Source organism: Notolabrus celidotus, chromosome 12 (genome assembly GCF_009762535.1).
Source record: "Notolabrus celidotus isolate fNotCel1 chromosome 12, fNotCel1.pri, whole genome shotgun sequence".
NCBI lineage: Eukaryota > Metazoa > Chordata > Actinopteri > Labriformes > Labridae > Notolabrus > Notolabrus celidotus.
The window spans coordinates 12,029,767-12,053,377 of record NC_048283.1 but is presented as its reverse complement, the minus strand read 5'-3'; the positions used below and the strand labels follow the sequence as shown (position 1 = coordinate 12,053,377).

Here is a 23,611-nt window from a genome sequence, read left to right as displayed (position 1 = left end):
ATCAGTATTTTTAATTACTACCCATCAGTCACTCCTGGTTCTCTTTTGTTTTTGGTCCTTTTGTGTAGTCCATCATTTTGATAGATCAGTGGATGTCTATGGAGCATCATTCCTCCACCAACACTTTTCAGAAAACACAAGGGACCATTATTTCATTCAATTTTTATTCATGTGCATTCATTTTGTGGATCTCCTAAACCGTGACCCGTCCTTCAGGTTCTCATTTAGGGAAAATGTAACACAATCATCAGAGTAATTATGCAACTGTATATCACTTTTATAAAAAATCTGACCTTTCTCAGATTTCCTGTTTGTGAAGAATGAAACTGTGCTGCTTCAACAGGCATATCAGGAAACTCAACCACTTTATGCAGCAGTGGCACATTAGACAGCATATATTCTGGTGTAAATTAATAACAATAAAGGAGATGCTTTGAATTCAAAGATTTTATTGACTCAGATGGAAAATGGTTGCACATTGTTCAAACTCGACAACAACGTTGGAGTGAGAATGGTAGAAGAGAGGCAGCAGAGTAAGATGGTCATCACTTGGTCAGACTTAATAGCTGGCCATGGTGTCCTCCAGCCAGTCGTTGAAGAGGCAGACCTGTCAGTGAACACAGAACAAGGTTTTAGCACAACAGTAATTAATTATCACTCAGCAATCATTATTAATTCAAAGAGATATTGAAGGTTTACCTTGGCATAGACACCGGGGTGATCCCTCTCGGCACATCCGTAACCCCAGGACACAACACCCTGAAGCTCACCGTTGCACACGACGGGGCCACCAGAGTCACCCTAAGAAAAGAGAGTGCAAGGTGTCAAAGGTTAATAAAGTCATGCTAGGATATTCACACAGAAGTAGCTGTATTGCTGCCTTAATGTTGAAATACATACCTGGCAAGAGTCCTTGCCTCCCTCCAGGTATCCAGCGCAGAACATGGCATCGGTGATCATGCCAGGGTAGGAGTTATCACAGTCCTCTTCAGACAGGATGGGGATGTTCAGGCACTGCAGCTTGTTGCCGTTGGCAGCTATAAATGAAGAGAGAAACATAAATATTAAACTGGTGCTTCAGTGCAGTACAGACTCGCATGTGTAGAAGACAATGCAGGATTAATACTCACAGGAGCTCATGGTTTCGCCCCATCCAGAGACCTTGCACATGGTGCCAGCGGGGGCACAGCTGGTGGGCAGAGCCACAGCTGACACGTACTCGTTGAGGGTGGCGGACTTGCTCAGCTTGATCAGCATGATGTCATTGTTGATGTTGTAGGAGCTGTATCTGGGGTGGCGGATGACGCGGGAAGAGCTGATGAACTGCTCGGTACCCTCGTTGACCCTGATGTGGTGCTCTCCAAGACGAACCTCAATGCGACTAAGAGATGAAGAAGAGCAGCAGATTAGATAAACAGAGACACACAAAGATGGCAGCTGAATGACTGTTTACACGTCAGGAAAACATTGTGCTTACGACTTGTAGCAGTGAGCAGCAGACACAACCCAATCCTTGTTCACCAGAGAGCCTCCACAGAAGTGGTAGCCAGATTGCAGAGAGACCTGATGGGGCTGGGAGTGGGGTGTGCACTCATACCCTCCGACGATCTTGTCGTCATCAAGGGCGACTGGAAACACACGAGGCAAATTAGTTAACAACCAAATGAACAATATTTAGAAACTAGAACAAGTCAACAATTAAAGAAGTGCAGGTGCTTACAGGCAGCTCCAATGAGCAGAACGAAGACCAGAGACCTCATGGTTGCTGAGTGATCTAGTGGATGATAGACTTGGGTTGGAGTCCTGGTTTATATACGATAGTACCTCTCCACTGACACACCCCAAAGGTTATTTTGAACCAATCAGGATCCTGGAAAATTTTCCAGGTTTCAGATAAGCAAATATTTGCTCGTGTGCTGACTGGTCAGCACTGGGACACTACACGTGTAGCTCTTTGAAATCTTTTAAGAAACAAGAAAAATGCAAATATGGATTTGAGCATTTAAATGAAAATGCACTTTATATTTGACATGTACTTGCTGACTGATCTCATCATGTATCATGTTTATATGTTTTATATCAATTATTAGCTAAGGAACAAAAGCTACAATTTCCTTTGCATTAGATGGTTTACATGTTGCTGCAACTTCTGTTATACAATAGAAAGATAAAAGGTATCTTCCTTTGCAGATGACACTCTTTAAAATAATGTTGCATTAGTGTTTAGTACAGGACATATTAGGGTAATGTTAACCTTGACATGGCTTTGTGTCAGGGTCTTGCTTCACCCTGTCAGGATTTTATTTCCCACAACTACCTGCTAGGCACATTATCCCTTACGTGTGGAATTATTATGACTTCAAAAAGAAACATAACAGAGTGGCACCATATATATATTTTAGCCTTATTCTTCAAGGACCTCATGTGAAGATGTTAGTCCAAAGTAGGAATTAAAGGCACTAACATATGAACATGTGTTAGATTTACTGACATAGAAAATGACCACCAGCTTGTTCCAACAAAGCCCAAATAGTAACATAAGTCATGAGGATTTTATAGTGGCACCTGGAGAGGCTGATCAGATTTTAGGTGGGGCCAGTGCCACCCCTGGCCGGGCTGATGGACACGCACTTGCATTGAGGTACAACTATGATAGAGATTCTGCAGTAGAGGTTTGGATTATGTGGCTTTTAAATACATTTAATCACACAGTGGACAATGGCAAGTGTTATGTTAATAAAATAGAATAAAATGAAATAAAATAAAATAAAAATACTTATAATAATAATAATAATGATAATAATGATTTTTATATTAATTATTATAAAAGTAATGTAAAGGCGCTTAGAGCAGTCAAGGTCACCTTACCGGGCAGCGTTTAAATATATATATATATATATATATATATATATATATATATATATAAACTTTGGATCTAGTATTTTAAATCTAATAAGAGTGTTTTTGTTTGTCTGGAAAGAGATCCAAATCTGGTCCACAGGTTGCTTCACTAATCAGCAGATATTGGGAGTACCTGTGATGTCCTCTCTCAGATGGTGGCAATAAGCTGACAGAGGCTATATAAGGAGACTGAGTTTCTCAGTTCAGTGAGTTTTTGTTCACCTGAGGTCAACACTATCAGTTTGCTATGTTTCTTCAAACTTATATGAATGTCTGAGTGTGAGTATTTATCAGTATTTTTATTTACTCCCCATCAGTCACTCCTGTTTTTCTCTTTTGTTTTTGGTCCTTTTTTTGTAGTCCATCATTTTGATAGATCAGTGGATGTCTATGGAGCAACATTCCTCCACTGACACTTTTCAGAAAACACAAGGGACCATCATTTCTTTCAATTTTTATTTATGTGCAGTGATTTTGTTGGTCTCCTAAACCGTGACCCGTCCTTCAGGTTCTCATTTAGGGGAAATGTAACACAATCATCAGAGTAATTATGCAACTGTATATCACTTTTATAAAAAATCTGACCTTTTCAGATTTCCTGTTTGTGAAGAATGAAACTGTGCTGCTTCAACATGCATATCAGGAAACTCAACCACCTTATGTATCAGTGGCACGTTAGACAGCATATATTCTGGTGTAAATTAATAATGGAAAAGGAGATGCTTTGAATTTAAAGATTTTATTGACTCAGATGGAAAATGGCTGCACATTGTTCAAACTCGACAACAACGTTGGAGTGAGAATGGTAGAATAGAGGCAGCAGAGTAAGATGGTCATCACTTGGTCAGACTTAATAGCTGGCCATGGTGTCCTCCAGCCAGTCGTTGAAGAGGCAGACCTGTCAGTGGACACAGAACAAGGTTTTAGCACAACAGTAATTAATTATCACTCAGCATTCATTCTTAATTCAAAGAGATATTGAAGGTTTACCTTGGCATAGACACCGGGGTGATCCCTCTCGGCACATCCGTAACCCCAGGACACAACACCCTGAAGCTCACCGTTGCACACAACGGGGCCACCAGAGTCACCCTAAGAAAAGAGAGTGCAATGTGTGAAAGGTTAATAAAGTCATGCTAGGATATTCACACAGAAGTAGCTGTATTGCTGCCTTAATGTCGAATAACATACCTGGCAAGAGTCCTTGCCTCCCTCCAGGTATCCAGCGCAGAACATGGCATCGGTGATCATGCCAGGGTAGGAGTTATCACAGTCCTCTTCAGACAGGATGGGGATGTCCAGGCACTGCAGCTTGTTGCCATTGGCAGCTGAAAATGAAGAGAGAAACATAAATATTAACCTGGTGCTTCAGTGCAGTACAGACTCACATATGAAGGAAACAATGCAGGATTAATACTCACAGGAGCTCATGGTTTCGCCCCATCCGGAGACCTTGCACATGGTGCCAGCGGGGGCACAGCTGGTGGGCAGAGCCACAGCTGACACGTACTGGTTGAGGGTGGCGGACTTGCTCAGCTTGATCAGCATGATGTCATTGTTGATGTTGTAGGAGCTGTATCTGGGGTGGCGGATGACGCGGGAAGAGCTGATGAACTGCTCGGTACCCTCATTGACCCTGATGTGGTGCTCTCCAAGACGAACCTCAATGCGGCTAAGAGATGAAGAAGAGCAGCAGATTAGATAAACAGAGACACACAAATATGGAAGCTCAATGACTGTTTACACCTCAGGAAAACATTGTGCTTACGACTTGTAGCAGTGAGCAGCAGACACAACCCAATCCTTGTTCACCAGAGAGCCTCCACAGAAGTGGTAGCCAGATTGCAGAGAGACCTGATGGGGCTGGGAGTGGGGTGTGCACTCATACCCTCCGACGATCTTGTCGTCATCAAGGGCGACTGGAAACACACAAGAGGCAAATTAGTTAACAACCAAATGAACAATATTTAGAAACTAGAACCAGTCAACAATTAAAGAAGTTCAGGTGCTTACAGGCAGCTCCGATGAGCAGAATGAAGACCAGAGACCTCATGGTTGCTGAGTGATCTAGTGGATAATAGACTTGGGTTGGAGTCCTGGTTTATATATGATTGTACCTCTCTACTGACACACCCCAAAGATTATTTTGAACCAATCAGGATCCTGGGATATTCAGGGGGTAGATAAGCAAATATTTGCTTGAGTGCTGACTGGTCAGCACTGGGACACCACACGTGTAGCTCTTTGAAATCTTTTAAGGAACAAGAAAAGTGCAAACATGGATTTGAGCATTTAAATGAAAATGCACTTTATATTTGACATGTACTTGCTGACTGATCTCATCATGTTTATATGTTTTATATCAATTATTAGCTAAGGAACAAAAGCTACAATGTCCTATGCATTAGTTAGTTTACATGATGCTGCAACTTCTATTTTATACAATAGAAAAATATGAGGTATATTTATCTGCAGATGACACTCTTTAAAATAATGTTGCATTAGTGTTTAGTACAGGACATATTAGGGGATGGTTAACCTTGACATGGCTTTGCGTCAGGGTCTTGTTTCACCCTGTCAGGATTTTATTTCCCATAACTACCTGCTAGGCACATTATCCCTCACGTGTGTATGTCTTTGGACTTTAAAAAGAAAAATAACAGAGTGGCACCATGTGTATATATATATATATATATATATATATATATATATATATATATATATATATATATATATATATATATATATATGTATATATATTAGCCTTATTCTTTTATGACTTTATGTGAAGATGCTTGTCCAAAGTAAGAATTGAAGGCACTAGCATATGGACGTGTAACATTTACTGACAAAGAAAATGACCACCAGCTTGTTCCAACAAAGCCCAAATAGTAACATAAGTCATGAGCATTTTATAGTGGCATCTGGAGAGGCTGATCAGATTTTAGGTGGGGCCAGTGCCACCCCTGGCCGGGCTGCTGGACACGCCCTTGCATTGAGGTACAACTATGATTGAGATTCTGCAGGAGTGGTTTGGATTATGTGGCTTTTAAATACATTTTATTACAAAGTGGACTATTGCTAGTGTTGTGATAATAATAAAATACAGTCAAATAAAATAAAATAACCATAATAATAATAATTATTATCATTATAAATGTAATTTGAGGGTGCCTTTTAGAGCAGTCAAGGTCACCTTAAAGGAAAGCGTTTAAAAAAAGATATACATATATTTACATATATATAACTTTGATCTAGTATTTTAAATGAAATAAGAGTTTTTTTGTTTGTCTGGAAAGAGATCCAAATCTGGTCCACAGGTTGCTTCACTAATCAGCAGATATTGGGAGCACCTGTGATGTCCTCTCTCAGCTGGTGGCAATAAGCTGACAGAGGCTATATAAGGAGGCTGAGTCTTTCAGTTCAGTGAGTTTTTGTTCACCTGAGGTCAACACTATCAGTTTGCTATGTTTCTTCAAACTTATATGAATGTCTGAGTGTGAGTATTTATCAGTATTTTCATTTACTCCCCATCAGTCACTCCTGGTTCTCTTTTGTTTTTGGTCCTTTTGTGTAGTCCATCATTTTGATAGATCAGTGGATGTCTCTGGAGCATCATTCCTCCACCAACACTTTTCAGAAAACACAAGGGACCATTATTTCTTTCAATTTTTATTCATGTGCATTCATTTTGTGGATCTCCTAAACCGTGACCCGTCCTTCAGGTTCTCATTTAGGGAAAATGTAACACAATCATCAGAGTAATTATGCAACTGTATATCACTTTTATAAAAAATCTGACCTTTCTCAGATTTCCTGTTTGTGAAGAATGAAACTGTGCTGCTTCAACAGGCATATCAGGAAACTCAACCACTTTATGTATCAGTGGCACGTTAGACAGCATATATTCTGGTGTAAATTAATAATGGAAAAGGAGATGCTTTGAATTTAAAGATTTTATTGACTCAGATGGAAAATGGCTGCACATTGTTCAAACTCGACAACAACGTTGGAGTGAGAATGGTAGAATAGAGGCAGCAGAGTAAGATGGTCATCACTTGGTCAGACTTAATAGCTGGCCATGGTGTCCTCCAGCCAGTCGTTGAAGAGGCAGACCTGTCAGTGGAGACAGAACAAGGTTTAAGCGCACTTTTCATGACCAATTATCACTCAGCAATCATTCTTAATTCAAAAGAGATATTGAAGGTTTACCTTGGCGTAGACACCGGGGTGATCTCTCTCGGCACATCCGTAACCCCAGGACACAACACCCTGAAGCTCACCGTTGCACACAACGGGGCCACCAGAGTCACCCTAACAAAAGAGAGTGCAAGGTGGCAAAGGTTAATAAAGACATGCTAGGATATTCACACAGAAGTAGCTGTATTGCTGCCTTAACGTTGGATAACATACCTGGCAAGAGTCCTTGCCTCCCTCCAGGTATCCAGCGCAGAACATGGCATCGGTGATCATGCCAGGGTAGGAGTTATCACAGTCCTCTTCAGACAGGATGGGGATGTCCAGGCACTGCAGCTTGTTGCCGTTGGCAGCTATACATGAAGACAGAAACACAAAGATCAAACTGGTGCTTCAGTGCAGTACAGACTCGCATGTGTAGAAAACGATGCAGGATTAATACTCACAGGAGCTCATGGTTTCGCCCCATCCGGAGACCTTGCACATGGTGCCAGCGGGGGCACAGCTGGTGGGCAGAGCCACAGCTGACACGTACTCGTTGAGGGTGGCGGACTTGCTCAGCTTGATCAGCATGATGTCATTGTTGATGTTGTAGGAGCTGTATCTGGGGTGGCGGATGACGCGGGAAGAGCTGATGAACTGCTCGGTACCCTCATTGACCCTGATGTGGTGCTCTCCAAGACGAACCTCAATGCGACTAAGAGATGAAGAAGAGCAGCAGATTAGGATAAACAGAGACACACAAATATGGCAGCTGAATGACTGTTTACACCTCAGGAAAAAAATGTGCTTACGACTTGTAGCAGTGAGCAGCAGACACAACCCAATCCTTGTTCACCAGAGAGCCTCCACAGAAGTGGTAGCCAGATTGCAGAGAGACCTGATGGGGCTGGGAGTGGGGTGTGCACTCATACCCTCCAACGATCTTGTCGTCATCAAGGGCGACTGGAAACACACAAGAGGCAAATTAGTTAACAACCATATGATCAATATTTAAAAACTAGAAAAAAGTCAACAATTAAAGAAGTTCAGGTGCTTACAGGCAGCTCCGATGAGCAGAACGAAGACCAGAGACCTCATGGTTGCTGTGTGATCTAGTGGATAATAGACTTGGGTTGGAGTCCTGGTTTATATACGATTGTACCTCTCTACTGACACACCCCAAAGATTATTTTGAACCAATCAGGATCCTGGGATATTCAGGGGGTAGATAAGCAAATATTTGCTTGAGTGCTGGGACATTACACGTGTAGCTCTTTGAAATCTTTTAAGGAACAAGAAAAGTGCAAACATGGATTTGAGCATTTAAATGAAAATGCACTTTATATTTGACATGTACTTGCTGACTGATCTCATCATGTTTATATGTTTTATATCAATTATTAGCTAAGGAACAAAAGCTACAATGTCCTATGCATTAGTTAGTTTACATGATGCTGCAACTTCTATGTTATACAATAGAAAAATATGAGGTATATTTCTCTGCAGATGACACTCTTTAAAATAATGTTGCATTAGTGTTTAGTACAGGACATATTAGGGGATGGTTAACCTTGACATGGCTTTGCGTCAGGGTCTTGTTTCACCCTGTCAGGATTTTATTTCCCATAACTACCTGCTAGGCACATTATCCCTCACGTGTGTATGTCTTGTGTGTATGTCTTTGGACTTTAAAAAGAAAAATAACAGAGTGGCACCATGTTTATATATGTATATATATTAGCCTTATTCTTTTACGACTTTATGTGAAGATGCTTGTCCAAAGTAAGAATTGAAGGCACTAGCATATGGACGTGTAACATTTACTGACAAAGAAAATGACCACCAGCTTGTTCCAACAAAGCCCAAATAGTAACATAAGTCATGAGCATTTTATAGTGGCATCTGGAGAGGCTGATCAGATTTTAGGTGGGGCCAGTGCCACCCCTGGCTGGGCTGCTGGACACGCCCTTGCATTGAGGTACAACTATGTTGAGATTCTGCAGGAGTGGTTTGGATTATGTGGCTTTTAAATACATTTTATCACAAAGTGGACTATTGCTAGTGTTGTGATAATAATAAAATACAGTCAAATAAAATAAAATAACCATAATAATAATTATTATCATTATAAATGTAATTTGAGGGTGCCTTTTAGAGCAGTCAAGGTCACCTTAAAGGAAAGCGTTTAAAAAAACATATAAATATATTTAGACATATATATAACTTTGATCTAGTATGTTAAATCTAATCAGAGTGTTTTTGTTTGTCTGGAAAGAGATCCAAACCTGGTCCACAGGTTGCTTCACTAATCAGCAGATATTGGGAGCACCTGTGATGTCCTCTCTCAGCTGGTGGCAATAAGCTGACAGAGGCTATATAAGGAGGCTGAGTCTCTCAGTTCAGTTAGTTTTTGTTCACCTGAGGTCAACATTATCAGTTTGCTATGTTTCTTCAAACTTATATGAATTTCTGAGTGTGAGTATTTATCAGCATTTTTAATTATCCCCATCAGTCACTCCTGTTTCTCTTTTGTTTTGGGTCCTTTTTTTGTAGTCCATCATTTTTGATAGATCAGTGGATGTCTATGGAGCATCATTCCTCCACCAACACTTTTCAGAAAACACAAGGGACCATTATTTCTTTCAATTTTTATTCATGTGCATTCATTTTGTGGATCTCCTAAACCATGACCCGTCCTTCAGGTTCCCATTTAGGGAAAATGTAACACAATCATCAGAGTAATTATGCAACTGTATATCACTTTTATAAAAAATCTGACCTTTCTCAGATTCACTATTTGGGAAGAATGAAACTGTGCTGCTTCAACAGGCATATCAGGAATCTCAAGCACTTTATGTATCAGTGGCACGTTAGACAGCATATTTTTTGGTACAAATTATATCGGAAAAGGAGATGCTTTGAATTCAAAGATTTTATTGACTCAGATGGAAAATGGTTGCACATTGTTCAAACTCGACAACAACGTTGGAGTGAGAATGGTAGAATAGAGGCAGCAGAGTAAGATGGTCATCACTTGGTCAGACTTAATAGCTGGCCATGGTGTCCTCCAGCCAGTCGTTGAAGAGGCAGACCTGTCAGTGGAGACAGAACAAGGTTTTAGCACAACAGTAATTATCACTCAGCAATCATTATTAATTCAAAGAGATATTGAAGGTTTACCTTGGCGTAGACACCGGGGTGATCCCTCTCGGCACATCCGTAACCCCAGGACACAACACCCTGAAGCTCACCGTTGCACACGACGGGGCCACCAGAGTCACCCTAAGAAAAGAGAGAGCAAGGTGTCAAAGGTTAATAAAGCCATGCTAGGATATTCATACAGAAGTAGCTGTATTGCTGCCTTAATGTCGAATAACATACCTGGCAAGAGTCCTTGCCTCCCTCCAGGTATCCAGCACAGAACATAGCATCGGTGATCATGCCAGGGTAGGAGTTATCACAGTCCTCTTCAGACAGGATGGGGATGTTCAGGCACTGCAGCTTGTTGCCGTTGGCAGCTGAAAATGAAGAGAGAAACATAAATATTAAACTGGTGCTTCAGTGCAGTACAGACTCACATATGAAGGAAACAATGCAGGATTAATACTCACAGGAGCTCATGGTTTCTCCCCATCCGGAGACCTTGCACATGGTGCCAGCGGGGGCACAGCTGGTGGGCAGAGCCACAGCTGACACGTACTCGTTGAGGGTGGCGGACTTGCTCAGCTTGATCAGCATGATGTCATTGTTGATGTTGTAGGAGCTGTATCTGGGGTGGCGGATGACGCGGGAAGAGCTGATGAACTGCTCAGTACCCTCGTTGACCCTGATGTGGTGCTCTCCAAGACGAACCTCAATGCGACTAAGAGATGAAGAAGAACAGCAGATTAGGATAAACAGAGACACACAAAGATGGCAGCTGAATGACTGTTTACACCTCAGGAAAACATTGTGCTTACGACTTGTAGCAGTGAGCAGCAGACACAACCCAATCCTTGTTCACCAGAGAGCCTCCACAGAAGTGGTAGCCAGATTGCAGAGAGACCTGATGGGGCTGGGAGTGGGGTGTGCACTCATACCCTCCGACGATCTTGTCGTCATCAAGGGCGACTGGAAACACACAAGAGGCAAATTAGTTAACAACCAAATGAACAATATTTAAAAACTAGAACCAGTCAACAATTAAAGAAGTTCAGGTGCTTACAGGCAGCTCCGATGAGCAGAACGAAGACCAGAGACCTCATGGTTGCTGAGTGATCTAGTGGATGATAGACTTGGGTTGGAGTCCTGGTTTATATACGATAGTACCTCTCCACTGACACACCCCAAAGGTTATTTTGAACCAATCAGGATCCTGGAAAATTTTCCAGGTTTCAGATAAGCAAATATTTGCTCGTGTGCTGACTGGTCAGCACTGGGACACTACACGTGTAGCTCTTTGAAATCTTTTAAGATACAAGAAAAATGCAAACATGGATTTGAGTTTTTATATGAAAATGCACTTTATATTTGATATGTACTTGCTGACTGATCTTATCATTTATCATGTATTTATGTTTTATATAAATTATTAGCTAAGGAACAAAAGCTACAATGTCCTATGCATTAGTTAGTTTACATGTTGCTGCAACTTCTATGTTATACAATAAAAAATACAAAGTGTCTTTCTCTGCAGATGACACTCTTTAAAATGATGTTGCAATGGTGTTTAGCACAGGACATATTAGGGGATGGTTAACCTTGACATGGCTTTGCATCAGGGTCTTGTTTCACCCTGTCAGGATTTTATTATCCATAACTACCTGCTAGGCACATTATCCCTTACGTGTGTAATTATTATGACTTCAAAAAGAGACATAACAGAGAGTTATATATATATCTTAGCCTTATTCTTCAAGGACCTCATGTGAAGATGTTTGTCCAAATTAAGAATTGAAGACACTAATATAAGGACATGTGTTACATTTACTGACAAAGAAAATGAACACCAGGTTGTTCCAACATAACGCAATTAGTAATATAAGCCATGAGGATTTTTGGCCAGTGCCACCCCAAGCCTGGCTGATGGACACGCCCTTGCATTGAGGTACAACTATGATTGAGATTCTGCAGGAGTGGTTTGGATTATGTGGCTTTTAAATACATTTTATCACAAAGTGGACTATGGCAAGTGTAATGATACTACTAGTACTACTACTACTACTACTACAACTACTACTACCACTAATAATAATAATAATAACAACAATAAGAAGAACAATATTTATAATAATAATAATAATAATAATAATAATGATGACATTAATAATAAAAATAATAGTAGTAGTTATAATAAATGAAATGAAATGTAATTAAATATGATAATAATAATTATAAATGTAACGTAAAGGCGCCTCTCAGAGCAGTCAAGTTCACCTTGCGGGGCAGTGTTTAACATTATATATATAGCTTTGATCTAGTATGTTAAATCAAATAAGAGTGTTTCTGTTTGTCTGGAAAGAGATCCAAATCTGGTCCACAGGTTGCTTCACTAATCAGCAGATATTGGGAGCACCTGTGATGTCCTCTCTCAGCTGGTGGCAATAAGCTGACAGTGGCTATATAAGGAGGCTGACTCTCTCAGTTCAGGTGTGGCCCTTTTCCACCAGCCCGTCTTAGCCCTACTCTACTCGACTTGACTCGACTCTATTCGGTTTGTGTTGTGTTTCCACGGGCGGGGTACCTCGTGTCAGATACCAGCTTTTCGTACCTGCTCCGCTCTGGATCCAAGCGAGCTGAGACGATACTAAAAGGTGACGTTGACGGACTGCCGGCCACTGATTGGTCAGAGAATGCCGTCACAGAAGAGTCATGAGCACGATGCGATCAACCAATGCGCTCAACACAGGAATCAAACCCGCCATTTTTAAAAAACGACATCAGTACTCTTTAGCTTTCCTCTCTCACTCGGCCTGCGCCAAAAAAGCCACAGACAGAGCAGCAAGTACACCATTGCCTCCATGTCCTCCATGTTTGTGATTGTTGTGGTTGTGTTGTGTTCAAAATGACGTGAACGCAGTTTCGCGCAGCTGTGTTTATGATGACCCCGCCCACCGTGAGTTGGTACTCGGGCTGGCGGAAAAGAAACCCAAACCGAGTAGAGTCGAGTCGAGTAGAGTTGAGTCGAGTCGAGTAAGGCTGGAGCTGTGTAGTGGAAAAGGGCCATAAGTTTTTGTTCACCTGAGGTCAACACTATCAGTTTGCTATATTTCTTCAAACTTGTACGAATTTCTGAGTTTGACTATTTATCAGTATTTTTATTTACCCCCCTCAGTCAGTCCTTTATATTTTATCTATTGGTCCTTTTTTGTAGTCCATCATTTTGATAGAATTAGTGGATGTCTCTGGAGCATCATACCTTCACCAACACTTTTCAGAAAACACAAGGGACCATTATTTCTTTCAATTTTATTTATGTGCAGTGATTTTGTTGGTCTCCTAAACCATGACCCCTCCTTCAGGTTCTCATTTAGGGAAAATGTAACAAAATCATCAGAGTAAATGATGCACCTTCATGTCACTTTTATATAAAACATCAAACGTTTCTCAGATTCCCTGTTTGTGAAGAATGAAACTGTGCTGCTTCAACAGGCATATTAGGAAACTCAACCACTTTATGCATCAGTGGCACGTTAGACAGCATATATTCTGGTATATATTAATAACAAGAAAGGAGATGCTTTAAATTTAAAGATTTTATTGACTCAGATGGAAAATGGCTGCACATTGTTCAAACTCAACAACAACGTTGGAGTGAGAATGGTAGAATAGAGGCAGCAGAGTAAGATGGTCATCACTTGATCAGACTTAATAGCTGGCCATGGTGTCCTCCAGCCAGTCGTTGAAGAGGCAGACCTGTCAGTGGAGACAGAACAAGGTTTAAGCGCACTTTTCATGACCAATTATCACTCAGCAATCATTCTTAATTCAAAAGAGATATTGAAGGTTTACCTTGGCGTAGACACCGGGGTGATCCCTCTCGGCACATCCGTAACCCCAGGACACAACACCCTGAAGCTCACCGTTGCACACAACGGGGCCACCAGAGTCACCCTAAGAAAAGAGAGTGCAAGGTGTCAAAGGTTAATAAAGCCATGCTAGGATATTCACACAGAAGTAGCTGTATTGCTGCCTTAACGTTGAATAACATACCTGGCAAGAGTCCTTGCCTCCCTCCAGGTATCCAGCGCAGAACATGGCATCGGTGATCATGCCAGGGTAGGAGTTATCACAGTCCTCTTCAGACAGGATGGGGATGTTCAGGCACTGCAGCTTGTTGCCGTTGGCAGCTATACATGAAGACAGAAACACAAAGATTAAACTGGTGCTTCAGTGCAGTACAGACTCACATGTGAAGAAGACAATGCAGGATTAATACTCACAGGAGCTCATGGTTTCGCCCCATCCGGAGACCTTGCACATGGTGCCAGCGGGGGCACAGCTGGTGGGCAGAGCCACAGCTGACACGTACTCGTTGAGGGTGGCGGACTTGCTCAGCTTGATCAGCATGATGTCATTGTTGATGTTGTAGGAGCTGTATCTGGGGTGGCGGATGACGCGGGAAGAGCTGATGAACTGCTCGGTACCCTCGTTGACCCTGATGTGGTGCTCTCCAAGACGAACCTCAATGCGACTAAGAGATGAAGAAGAACAGCAGATTAGGATTAACAGAGACACACAAAGATGGCAGCTGAATGACTGTTTACACCTCAGGAAAAAATTGTGCTTACGACTTGTAGCAGTGAGCAGCAGACACAACCCAATCCTTGTTCACCAGAGAGCCTCCACAGAAGTGGTAGCCAGATTGCAGAGAGACCTGATGGGGCTGGGAGTGGGGTGTGCACTCATACCCTCCGACGATTTTGTCGTCATCAAGGGCGACTGGAAACACACAAGAGGCAAATTAGTTAACAACCAAATGATCGATATTTAGAAACTAGAACAAGTCAACAATTAAAGAAGTTCAGGTGCTTACAGGCAGCTCCGATGAGCAGAACGAAGACCAGAGACCTCATGGTTGCTGTGTGATCTAGTGGATGATAGACTTGGGTTGGAGTCCTGGTTTATATACGATTGTACCTCTCCTCTGAAACACCCCCAAGGATATTTTGAACCAATCAGGGTCCTTGAATATTCAGGGGGTAGATAAGCAAATATTTGCTCGAGTGCTGACTGGTCAGCACTGGGACACTGCACGTGAAATCTTTTAAGGAACAAGAAAATGCAAACGTGGATTTGAGCATCTATATGAAAATGCACTTTATATTTGACATGTACTTGCTGACTGATCTTACAATGTATCAAGTATATACAGTGGATACGGAAAGTATTCAGACTCCTTCACTTTTTCTACATTTTGTTATGTTACAGCCTTATTCCAAAATGGATTAAATTCATTTTGTCCCTCAACATTCTCCACACAATACTCCATAATGACAAAGTCAAAAATGTTTTCTAGAAATTTCTGCAAATTAATCAAAAATAAAACAATCAAATATCGCATGTACATAAGTATTCAGACCCTTTACTCAATACTTTGTTGAAGCACCTTCGGCAGTGATTACAGCCTTCCAGTCTTCTCAGATATGATGCTACAAGCTGAGCACACCTGGATTTGGGGAGTTTCTCCCATTCTTATTTGCACATCCTCTCAAACTCGATGAGGTTAGATGGGGAGTGTCAGTGCACAGCTATTTTCAGGTCTTTCCAGAGATGTTCAATCGGATATAAGTCCGGGCTCTGGCTGGGCCACTCAAGGACTTTGAGAGACTTGTCCTGAATCCCCTCCTTTGTCATCTTGGCTGTGTGCTTAGGATCGTTGTCCTGATGGAACGTGAACCTTCGCTGCAGTCTGAGGTCCAGACACTCTGGAGCAGGTTTTCATCAAGAATCTCTCTGTACTTTGCTGCGTTCATCTTTCCCTCGATCCTGACTAGTCTCCCGGTTCCTGCTGCTGAAAAACATCCCTACAGCATGATGCTGCCACCACCATGCTTCACTGTAGGGATGGTATTGGCCAGATGATGAGCGATGCCTGGTTTCCTCCAGATGTGACGCTTGGCATTCAGGCCAAAGAGTTCAATTTTGGTTTCATCAGACCAGAGAATGTGGTTTCTCATAGTCTGAGAGTCCTTTAGGTGCCTATTGGCAAACTTTCATGTGCTTTGTGTTGAGGAGTGGCTTCCATCTGGCCACTCTATCATAAAGGCGTGATCTGTGGAGTGATGCAGAGATGGTTGTCCTTCTGGAAGGTTCTCCCATCTCCACAGAGGAACACTGGAGCTCTGTCAGAGTGACCGATGGGTTCTTGGTCCCCTCCCTGACCAAGGCCCTTCTCCCCCAATCGTTCATTTTGGCCAGGCGGCCAGCTCTAGGGAGAGTCCTGGTGATTTCAACTTCTTTCATTTATGTATGATGGACACCACTGCGCTCTTTGGGACCTTCAATGCAGCAGAAATTTTGTCTGTGCCCTTCCCCAGATCTGTGCCTCGATACAATCCTGTCTCGGAGGTCTACAGACAATTATTTTGACTTCATGGCTTGGTTTGTGCTCTGACACGCACTGTCAACTGTAGGATCTTATATAGACAGGTGTGTGCCTTTCCAAATCACGTCCAATCAATTGAATTTACCACAGGGGGACTACAATCAAGTTGTAGAAACATTTCAAGGATGGTCAGAGGAAACAGAATGGTTCTGAACTCAATTTTGAGTTTCACAGCAAAGGGTCTGAATACTTATGTACATGCGATATTTGAGTGTTATATTTTTAATTAATTTACAAAAATGTCTAGAAAACATTTTTCACTTTGTCATTATGGAGTATTGTGTGGAGAATGTTGAGGGACAAAATGAATTTAATCCATTTTGAAATAAGGCTGTTACATTACAAAATGTAGAAAAATTGAAGGGGTCTGAATACTTTCCGTACCCATTGTGTATATATATATATATATATATATATATATATATATATATATATATATATATATATATATATATATATATATATATATATATATATACATACATTAGCTTAATTCTTTAAGGACCTCGTGTGAAGATGCTTGTCCAAAGTAAGAATTAAAGGCACTAGAATATGAACATGTGATACATTTACTGACAAATAAAATGACCAGCTTGTTCCAACGTAGCCCAAATAGTAACATAAGTCATGAGGATTTTAAAGTGGCACCAGAGGGGTATACTACGAAGCGAGTTCAGCACATCCTAGATATCTTCTCCTGATCCGGCTTCACTGAACCTCACAAAGGAGATCGCGCTGATCTGTCACACGAAGCTGGCTATCAACATGATGAGTCAATCCAGAATTACCCTGAGCGCGTTCACATGAACGGGGCGGAGAAGGCAACATGTGACCAATCACAGACACGGACAGTCTGCCGTCAGCACATCGAAATGAATTTCAAACACTGCACTGATATTAGAAAAATATAAAGAAGTTAAACACATAATCCAGATTAACTTCAACACAGCTGTGTTTGAAACATGAAGGAAGAACTGAGGGATAATACAAAAACACAGAGTGAATTATCTAATGAAGTTTTATTTCCCATCTTAGTGCAGATAGATATCATCTGACTATAATAACTCTGTTTATTCCCTGACAGTGATCTCTTTCTCTGATTTAATCTTGTCTCGTGTGTGACAGTTTTAGACGTAATATTTCAGCTGCAGTCCTGACGGTATCAAACTGAGCGCTGTAGTTAAAGGACAAATAAAAATGAGAGCATGATTCAAAGTGATAAGACCGCGCAGTTTTATATTTAATGCAGTAAAATGATTTAATCTGAATAATCTCACTTCAGACTGTTTATATATGATGTAAGGAAAGACAATCAATAACTGTCATCAGTATTTTATATATAAAATCATACAGGTAGACAAAGTGTCCTGCCCGTCTCTTCTCCCCCCTCCCCTCGCGATCAGCCCACAGAGCTCCGTGATGGAGCGAGCTGATTGGTCAGTGGGCGGAGTTTTCTCCAAACTGATCTCTGATCCTGAGCAGAACCTGCTCCGGAGCAGGTTAGGAGTTCAGCATGAGTAACCATGGTTATCTACCCCGGTAAGACGGGAAACACCTTCGTAGTACTGAAAATCCAGAGTTAACCCTGAAGTTACCTCGATAACCACAAATCCGGCTTCGTAGTATACCCCTCTGGAGAGGCTGATCAGATTTTAGGTGGGGCCAGTGCCACCCCTGGCCTGGCTGCTGGACAAGCCCTTGCATTGAGGTACAACTATGATTGAGATTCTGCAGTAGAGGTTTGGATTATGTGGCTTTTAAATACATTTTATCACAAAGTGGACAATGGTAATAATAATAATAATAATAATAATAATAATAATAATAATAATAATCATAATCATAATCATAATCATAATAATCATAACAATAACAATAATAAACAAAATTAAATTAAACTAAAATGATAATAATAATGATAAAAGTAACGTAAAGGTGCCTTTCAGAGCAGTCAAGGTCACCTTAAAGGGCAGAGTTTAAATACATATATATATATATATATATATATATATATATATATATATATATATATATATATATATATATATATATATATTATAAATTGGACCTAGTATGTTAAATCAAATCAGAGTTTTTTGTTTGTCTGGAAAGAGATCCAAATCTGGTCCACAGGTTGCTTCACTAATCAGCAGATATTGGGAGCACCTGTGATGTCCTCTCTCAGATGGTGGCAATAAGCTGACAGAGGCTATATAAGGAGACTGACTCTTTCAGTTCAGGTAGTTTTTGTTCACCTGAGGTCAATTCTACAAGTTTGCTATGTTTTTCAAACTTGTATGAATTTCTGAGTTTGAGTATTTATCAGTATTTTTATTTACAGTCAGTCCTTTATATATATATATATATTGTCCTTTTTTGTAGTCCATCATTTTGATAGAATTAGTGGATGTTTATGGAGCATCATTCCTCCACCAACACTTTTCAGAAAACACAAGGGACCATTATTTCTTTCAATTTTATTTATGTGCAGTGATTTTGTTGGTCTCCTAATCCATGACACGTCAATCAGGTTCTCATTTAGGGAAAATGTAACACAATCATCAGAGTAAATGATGCACCTTCATGTCATTTAGAAAAAAAAACCTTTTCAGATTTCCTGTTTGTGAAGAATGAAACTGTGCTGCTTCAACAGACATATCAGGAAACTCAACCACTTTATGCAGCAGTGGCACATTAGACAGCATATATTCTGGTATAAATTAATAATGGAAAAGGAGATGCTTTGAATTTAAAGATTTTATTGACTCAGATGGAAAATGGCTGCACATTGTTCAAACTCGACAACAACGTTGGAGTGAGAATGGTAGAATAGAGGCAGCAGAGTAAGATGGTCATCACTTGGTCAGACTTAATAGCTGGCCATGGTGTCCTCCAGCCAGTCGTTGAAGAGGCAGACCTGTCAGTGGACACAGAACAAGGTTTTAGCACATTCTATTGACTAAACATCACTTGGTACTCAATTCAATAATTCAAAGAGATATTGAAGGTTTACCTTGGCGTAGACACCGGGGTGATCCCTCTCGGCACATCCGTAACCCCAGGACACAACACCCTGAAGCTGACCGTTGCACACGACGGGGCCACCAGAGTCACCCTAAGAAAAGAGAGTGCAAGGTGTCAAAGGTTAATAAAGCCATGCTAGGATATTCATACAGAAGTAGCTGTATTGCTGCCTTAATGTTGAAATACATACCTGGCAAGAGTCCTTGCCTCCCTCCAGGTATCCAGCGCAGAACATGGCATCGGTGATCATGCCAGGGTAGGAGTTATCACAGTCCCTGTCGGACAGGATGGGGATGTTCAGGCACTGCAGCTTGTCACCGTTGGCGGCTGAAAATAAAGACAAAAATGTAAAGATCAAACTGGTGCTTCAGTGCAGTACAGACTCACATGTGAAGAAGACAATGCAGGATTAGTACTCACAGGAGCTCATGGTGTTGCCCCATCCGGAGACCTTGCACATGGTGCCAGCAGGGGCACAGCTGGTGGGCAGAGCCACAGTTGACACGTACTGGTTGAGGGTGGCGGACTTGCCCAGCTTGATCAGCATGATGTCATTGTCGATGTTGTAGGAGCTGTATCTGGGGTGGCGGATGACGCGGGAAGAGCTGATGAACTGCTCGGTACCCTCATTGACCCTGATGTGGTGCTCTCCAAGACGAACCTCAATGCGGCTAAGAGATGAAGAAGAACAGCAGATTAGGATTAACAGAGACACACAAAGATGGCAGCTGAATGACTGTTTACACCTCAGGAAAACATTGTGCTTACGACTTGTAGCAGTGAGCAGCAGACACAACCCAATCCTTGTTCACCAGAGAGCCTCCACAGAAGTGGTAGCCAGATTGCAGAGAGACCTGATGGGGCTGGGAGTGGGGTGTGCACTCATACCCTCCAACGATCTTGTCGTCATCAAGGGCGACTGGAAACACACAAGAGGCAAATTAGTTAACAACCAAATGAACAATATTTAAAAACTAGAACAAGTCAACAATTTAAGAAGTTCAGGTGCTTACAGGCAGCTCCGATGAGCAGAACGAAGACCAGAGACCTCATGGTTGCTGAGTGATCTAGTGGATGATAGACTTGGGTTGATTTCTTGGTTTATATACGATAGTACCGCTCCACTGACACATCCCAAAGTTTATTTTGAACCAATCAGGATCCTGGAAAAAATTTCCAGGTTCTCAGATTAGCAAATATTTAATTCAGTGCTTACTGGTCATCACTGGGACACTACACGTGTAGCCCTTTGAAATATTTTAAGAAAGAAGAAAAATGCAAACATGGATTTGAGTATTTATCTGAAAATGCACTTTATATTTGACATGTACTTGCTGACTGATCTCATCATGTATCATGTTTATATGTTTTATATCAGTTATTAGCCAAGGAGGAAAAGCTACAATTTCCTATGCATTAGATAGTTTACATGATGCTGCAACTTTTGTATTATACAATGAAAAAATACAAAGTGTCTTTCTTTGAAGATGACACTCTTTAAAATAATGTTGCATTTGTGTTTAACACTGTCCATATTAGGAGATGGTTAACCTTGACATGGGTGGATTTGTGCTGTTATGTCTTGCTTGCAGCTCTGCAGATGGCCTGGTTCACAACCACAGTTGCTGATTGTGGCTTTCACAGGAACAGCCAGCCACGTGTCTGTAGTGCCAGCAGACTAACAACAAAGAAATATGTTCACCTAAACGCAGCTACTGCGTGAAACCTCAAAAGAGAATACTTCTCAGTTAATTAGATTCAAATTGGGTTTCATTATTACTGTCAAGCAACTGACTTTACTTTGATGACAAATCTTACAACATTGTTACTGACTGGATATTGAAAAACCCTGTGAGGAGTTTTTAACTGGATAAGAAACAGATTAAAATTGAAATTGATGCCTCTTCATGACCTACAAAAGAGAAAATCATACAATCTCAACCAAACTGGCCATTCCTGTTTGGGAATTTTTAATGCCTTTAACTGCAAGGTAGGTATCAAACCAGGTGACTGACTGAAGAAACATGTTTAATTCACGTTTTCCACAACAAAATTCCACAGTGAGTCACACATTTGACCGTTTAAAAAAGCACGATCAAAGGAGGAACTTTTCGTCATAAAACGCAAACTAAACATGCACAAGTTCAGATCAGACAAGAGATGAAGAGGCATGAATATGTCCACAGGGGGCGCAAACATCAACACAAGCAGAAAGTTCCTCACGGGAGTTTGAATAAGTACGTTTGATACCTGGAATCAGGACACATGAGACAGAAACTGTGCAAAGAATTTTGTTTATGAATTATCCATATGACTGACTGAAGTACATTCACATGTTTTAATGTTACATGATGCATGATATACATGTGTATATATTGTTATTGTATTATCATGTAACCTACTATGACTGCATTAACTTGGATTGCATCATTATTTTATACCATTTACTATAATTGCATCACATTACCTATCAGGGGACTAAGGTGTTGCAGTACATGTATATGGAGGTGTGTCACTTGCGGTGATAATTTGATTAAATTAAAGAGCAGCTTTTGGTGTGTGCACTTGATCTTCTCTTTATACGTTTGCTTCTCTGTCCACCTAGTACTTGCAGGATTTGGATGTGTGTGCCTCCCTCTTCTATTTTACACGACACATGATTAAAGTTGATCTCAGTGGAGGCTTGACAACAGCTGGTACAGGGGTGAAGTATTTTCTTAGTTAATGGTGTAACAAATCGGATGTTAATTGGATTTTTAATTGTTTCTCTGGATGTGCTTACTCTGTTTCAGTTGTAGGTTTAATTGCCAAACAGTCATTGAAAGCGACTATTAAATGTCACACAGCAACCACCCTCAACCAGAGCTTGCTGCAGCTGCAGCTGTGGCCTGTCTCCAGCGGGGAGGGAAACAATGAGCTCCAGCGAGTAGAAGAAAAGTTATTGAGACAAAGTCCCAAAAGCGATTTAAAAATAGTCTCCTAGATAATCTCCACCAATCCAATCTCTTGTTTTCTTGCTGCAGCTGCTGACACTGACAAGCTGCTGTGTGGTGGGGTCCTCGTCCCGACTGTTAAAGACTGTCAGAGTTACACCATAATCTGTGTCTGATACATACCTGGGATTTTCTTTTATGAGGCATTTAAGATGATGTACATTGCTTTAATGAAGCACAGTAAGAATACAGATTGGAGTTACTCTTGGTCCTGCGTCTCACAGTGAGGTTGTTGTGTTACGTGGCTACAGATGTCCTGAGAGAGATCACCCTGCTGTCTAGCACTTCTCTGCACCTCCTTAAAAAACATCTTTCATTCTGTTCAGTGCTGTTTTACTGCAGCATACTGACTAATGTCTTTCCATTTCAGGTCTGCATGCAGACTGAGCGGCTGACAGCACAGTGGTGGGCTATTAACTCCACCATTCAACCTGCACATCAGACAGATGAACACAACAATACTGACTATACGAGCATCAACCCGCTCCTGTCTTCTTGTACTGAAGACCTCAAAAAAAGTTTTTAATTCAGCCGTTTTCTTTCCATGCAATATACTGTGGACCTCTGTTAAAACATACTTGTCTAATTATTTTATTATTTGAACATAAAGAAGTTGTAACAGGTCACAGAGAGTTCTTCATGAGGATGTGTTCTTTTGTACTAAAGCCAGAAGTCTATCCGTCTATTGTATTCACTCCATATTCCTGCGATAATGAGTAACTCCTGTTTTTTTTTTTCTGGAGATCTCAACTTATTCTTCTCTTCATCTGAAAATAACAAAGCTGGTTTTCTTGTGTTAAAGGAATAATTTCCTCACTATCTAGAAAACCACACAACGGGCTGGTCACTGTGATGGGGCAGTCCATGACACGCCATGATGCCGTTAGCCTCACTAATTAAGTGAGTTAAGCCTATTTCTCTGTTTGTT

At 41.1% G+C, this 23,611-nt stretch overlaps 3 protein-coding genes across 3 annotated transcripts; all 3 read right to left on the bottom strand.

The window, feature by feature from the left end:
- Window positions 1-432: 432 nt before the first annotated feature.
- LOC117822738 (serine protease 53-like) lies at window positions 433-11,371 on the bottom strand. Its single transcript, XM_034697625.1, has 17 exons — window positions 11,285-11,371; window positions 11,040-11,190; window positions 10,692-10,942; window positions 10,462-10,598; window positions 10,261-10,362; window positions 10,133-10,172; window positions 7,893-8,043; window positions 7,545-7,795; window positions 7,315-7,451; window positions 7,114-7,215; window positions 6,998-7,017; window positions 4,915-4,997; window positions 4,670-4,820; window positions 4,323-4,573; window positions 901-1,037; window positions 700-801; window positions 433-607 (listed from the first exon to the last, which is right to left on the bottom strand). The coding sequence occupies exons 1-17, from the start codon at window positions 11,322-11,324 to the stop codon at window positions 560-562; spliced, it is 2,154 nt and encodes a 717-aa protein (XP_034553516.1). The 5' UTR covers window positions 11,325-11,371; the 3' UTR covers window positions 433-559.
- Window positions 6,843-8,184, bottom strand: LOC117823459 (trypsin-1-like). The gene is made up of 6 exons (XM_034698666.1): window positions 8,139-8,184; window positions 7,893-8,043; window positions 7,545-7,795; window positions 7,315-7,451; window positions 7,114-7,215; window positions 6,843-7,017 (listed from the first exon to the last, which is right to left on the bottom strand). Exons 1-6 carry the CDS (start codon window positions 8,176-8,178, stop codon window positions 6,970-6,972), a joined length of 729 nt encoding a protein of 242 aa, XP_034554557.1. The 5' UTR covers window positions 8,179-8,184; the 3' UTR covers window positions 6,843-6,969.
- Window positions 11,372-13,799: 2,428 nt separating the features above from the next.
- LOC117822737 (serine protease 42-like) lies at window positions 13,800-20,781 on the bottom strand. The gene is made up of 12 exons (XM_034697624.1): window positions 20,704-20,781; window positions 20,459-20,609; window positions 20,111-20,361; window positions 19,881-20,017; window positions 19,680-19,781; window positions 19,544-19,583; window positions 15,095-15,148; window positions 14,850-15,000; window positions 14,502-14,752; window positions 14,272-14,408; window positions 14,071-14,172; window positions 13,800-13,974 (listed from the first exon to the last, which is right to left on the bottom strand). The coding sequence occupies exons 1-12, from the start codon at window positions 20,741-20,743 to the stop codon at window positions 13,927-13,929; spliced, it is 1,464 nt and encodes a 487-aa protein (XP_034553515.1). The 5' UTR covers window positions 20,744-20,781; the 3' UTR covers window positions 13,800-13,926.
- Window positions 20,782-23,611: the final 2,830 nt, after the last annotated feature.